Below are 3616 nucleotides of genomic sequence, written 5' to 3' on the forward strand. Positions count from 1 at the left end.
AACAATATTTATAAATATCATAATTTTTTTAAGATGTATTCATTATTTTTAGTACACTTGACAACAATAGATTGCATTATTTAATTTTTTGCGATTTCCATATTCGAAAATATAGTATAATGCAGTCTACTAATATGGACCCTTCGGTTTATTACATTTTGTCAATAGTATGTTTATTAATACATATTTTTACCCATTAAAATTATATTATACTTTTACAAATGCATTTCAAAAACAGCAATGATCATAAAAAAAATGTTTATATTATTTATATGTTTTTGTGTTATTTTATGTAAAAATATTTATAATGATTAAAGAATAAATGTATACTCCTTTTTTATTTTAATAAATATTACATTTTGATTAATATATTTTTTAATGGTATAACATGTACGTTGTTTTCTCTTTACAATATGATTAATAACTTATTCCTTTATATTAAAAGTATGGATCTCATATGAAATGTCATCTATTATATACGTTTTATACACAACAACAACACTCTAATAAATGGTAGTAATTTATATTTTCTTTTTTATTAGCATAAATATACAAAGAAAATATAGAGCACACGTATAAATCTATTAAATTAATTGCGGCATAGATACACACACATAAGTTAATATATTCTGTGGATATACATTACAAGATTTATTAAATTATTTTAGTGAAATTATTAAGTAATTTCAAATTATACTTCAAGTATATATTTTTAGTGTAATATTTTTTTACGATTTCAATTATATGAAGCCTATTATAATTTAGATATATATGTAAGGCCTTGGAATATAAAATGAATATTGCACTTTTAAATTTTTTATTGAATAAATATATAATTATATTTTTTTAAAAACTTACTTTAAAATATAATGTTATATACTTATTTTATACAATGATCATGATTATGATATAAAAATTACATGAAGCTATGTACAATAAAAAGGTAATGAATATAAACTAAAGTATATATAAGTGTTCTTATTCCTTTTGATTTACATAACAGGTGCAGTTTTATTATTACATACAACTTATGTATTCACACATAAAAAAATTATGTATATACTTACTTTTGTTAAAAATTCGGCAATTTATTTTTTAAATATATATTCCAAAACTTTTTTTCCTTATGTCATTGCTATCATCACAGGTTTTCAGATGTGTTTTTAATAATATTACATTTTTATTCAATAATAACATTCCATAATTTATTTCTTCTTCTTACCCAAAAAATTTATAGTTATGAAAGTTATAGTATAAATATACATTAATAAAATATATTAATAAATCCAGAAATTATATTATGCACTAATTATAGACCAGGAAATACTGTATTTATTAAAAGCACGTTGTAAAAATTATCATGAGCATATCATAATTTGCATTCATATATGTATACATTATTTTTAAATAAAGTAAATTGATAAAAAAATCACGGACTTTTAGATTAATTTTTGCTTTTAATATATACATTGTAGATTTAACTTCCCTCTTTTGTTATTATTATATATATCACTTATATTAATAGTTTCTACTTCCCTCATAAAATTATGGAACATTACTTATATTATATTACTTTATGCGTATCTATACATATAACAACAGATGCTATATAATTTTAGTATTATTCACGCAATCTATAACTTTATTATTAGTACTGTGAATATTTTTTCTTTTTTCAATCTATTTTCATTTACAAATTTATATAAATATTCTAGCATTTCTTATTTCTTAACGCGTTAAGGTGATTATCTCTAATATTTTCGTATTATTTAATACAACTCTTTTTTATTATATTCATTTTTGTATTCTATTATAACAATTTAACTATATTAAATATATGAATGATGCCATTTACAACTTATATAATAAAAATAATTCTCTTTTTATACATGTAAAAATAGCGTATATTGATATTAATTGTACTGCAATTAAAGTGTTGGAATATATTTGTTTTTAATATTTAGTAAGAACTATATAATATGTTATATCTGGAAACATAATCATGCATGTCCTGACACACATAAGAATTTATAAATGGTTTCCTTGCATCTAGTATTTTATTCTTAATATTATTTATGGAATTTAGAATTTTATTATAATAGTAAGATCCTAATGTGCTATACTATTGTTATTTATAATATTATACATTTAAGTATATAGCTATGTTATCATTAAACAAATAAATATAGGAAAAGATATAAATATTATTTTCCATTATAATTGTACACATAAGCATTAATTTTATTTACCTTACTGAAGAGAAGTAATAGGGAAAGTATACAGAAAAATGAAAATGTGAACACAATTATAATAATTTTTGTTGCCTTCCCAACCTTAGAAATAATGACAAACTGAGTTCGCTTATGGTCTATTTGAAGTTCATTAAACCATTTAGTTTCCTCTCTATTATAAGTTGCTAAATCAGGATGATTAAAATCATCTTGGGCCTCATTTTTAGTATCACATGAAAAAGACATATCTTCCTTATATTCTATATGCTTTTTAATGTATTCATTAAATTCATTACACAATGGAAATTTATTATTTGATATACACTTTAATTCTTTAAAAATATACATGATGTGTGCTTCTTTAAAATAATTGCAATATTTAGATTCTAATATTTCATCAGATTCTTCTTTTTCCTTTTTTTTTCTATCATATAATATAAAATAATCAAACATTGGTTTTATTTCAATAGTTTTGCTTAAATCTAATCTAAAAATACGACAGGGACTCTTAACATTTAGTGTATTTTTTGTATTTTCCCAAGCATCATATATCATTTTAATTTGTGGATCTTTATATCCTTTGCTTATTATTTTATCATGAAACCAATATTTTAGATACGTGCATAATTTATCTTCATTATCAATTATATCATTTATTTTTTGATCTTTACTTAATATTCCATTTAAATTACGTATAATTTTATTATAAAATTCTTCAATTTCCTCATCGTCGAATTTATAATAATCTACTGTAGGACAATAAATTTCAGTATCATAACCCTTACAGGACACATCAAAATAATAGTTATAGAGTTTGTATAATACATATTCCTTAAATGTACTGTTCTAAAAATTAAAAGATAGGTTAAATGCATCTGCACGTTTAAATAATATATTTTTGATTTATTTTTATGATTAAAAAAATTAAAACTATGATATAACATGTTTTTTACAAAAAATAACTACATACCTCTTGAGCAAACATATCTAGCGTATAGCTACTTACTTGTAGATCCATTGTAATTCTATATATATGTATATGCACTTTTTTATATGAATAATAATTATTTTTATTGATTACATATTTTTTCTTTGTTATATATTGATAAAAAAAATAATGGTATATAGAAACTCTTTTTAATGTATAAAAAAGTACAAAACATATAGAGTAAGCTAAGAAAAAATTTACACTTTTTTAAAGAACATATATATGCATCTATATAGAGCAAAGTGAAACATCATAATTTTAATAATTGAAATATGCTAAATTTAGTTTTATATATCATAATATTTATGCATATAAAATTTTTATGTAATTCTATGTTAATCATGTATAAGACAATTAATTTATTTTTTTTAAAAAGGCATATATGTATGTTAATGTT

The 3616-nt window shown here is 20.3% G+C and overlaps 1 protein-coding gene across 1 annotated transcript; it reads right to left on the reverse strand.

Moving 5' to 3' along the window:
• Nucleotides 1-1960: 1960 nt before the first annotated feature.
• PGO_000505 (variable surface protein) lies at nucleotides 1961-3249 on the reverse strand (the record flags this gene model as incomplete). The annotated part of the gene is made up of 3 exons (XM_028690782.1): nucleotides 1961-2122; nucleotides 2229-3077; nucleotides 3202-3249. 3 exons carry the CDS (start codon nucleotides 3247-3249, stop codon nucleotides 1961-1963), a joined length of 1059 nt encoding a protein of 352 aa, XP_028546583.1.
• Nucleotides 3250-3616: the final 367 nt, after the last annotated feature.

Source organism: Plasmodium gonderi (genome assembly GCF_002157705.1).
Source record: "Plasmodium gonderi DNA, contig: Pgo-contig_45, whole genome shotgun sequence".
NCBI lineage: Eukaryota > Apicomplexa > Aconoidasida > Haemosporida > Plasmodiidae > Plasmodium > Plasmodium gonderi.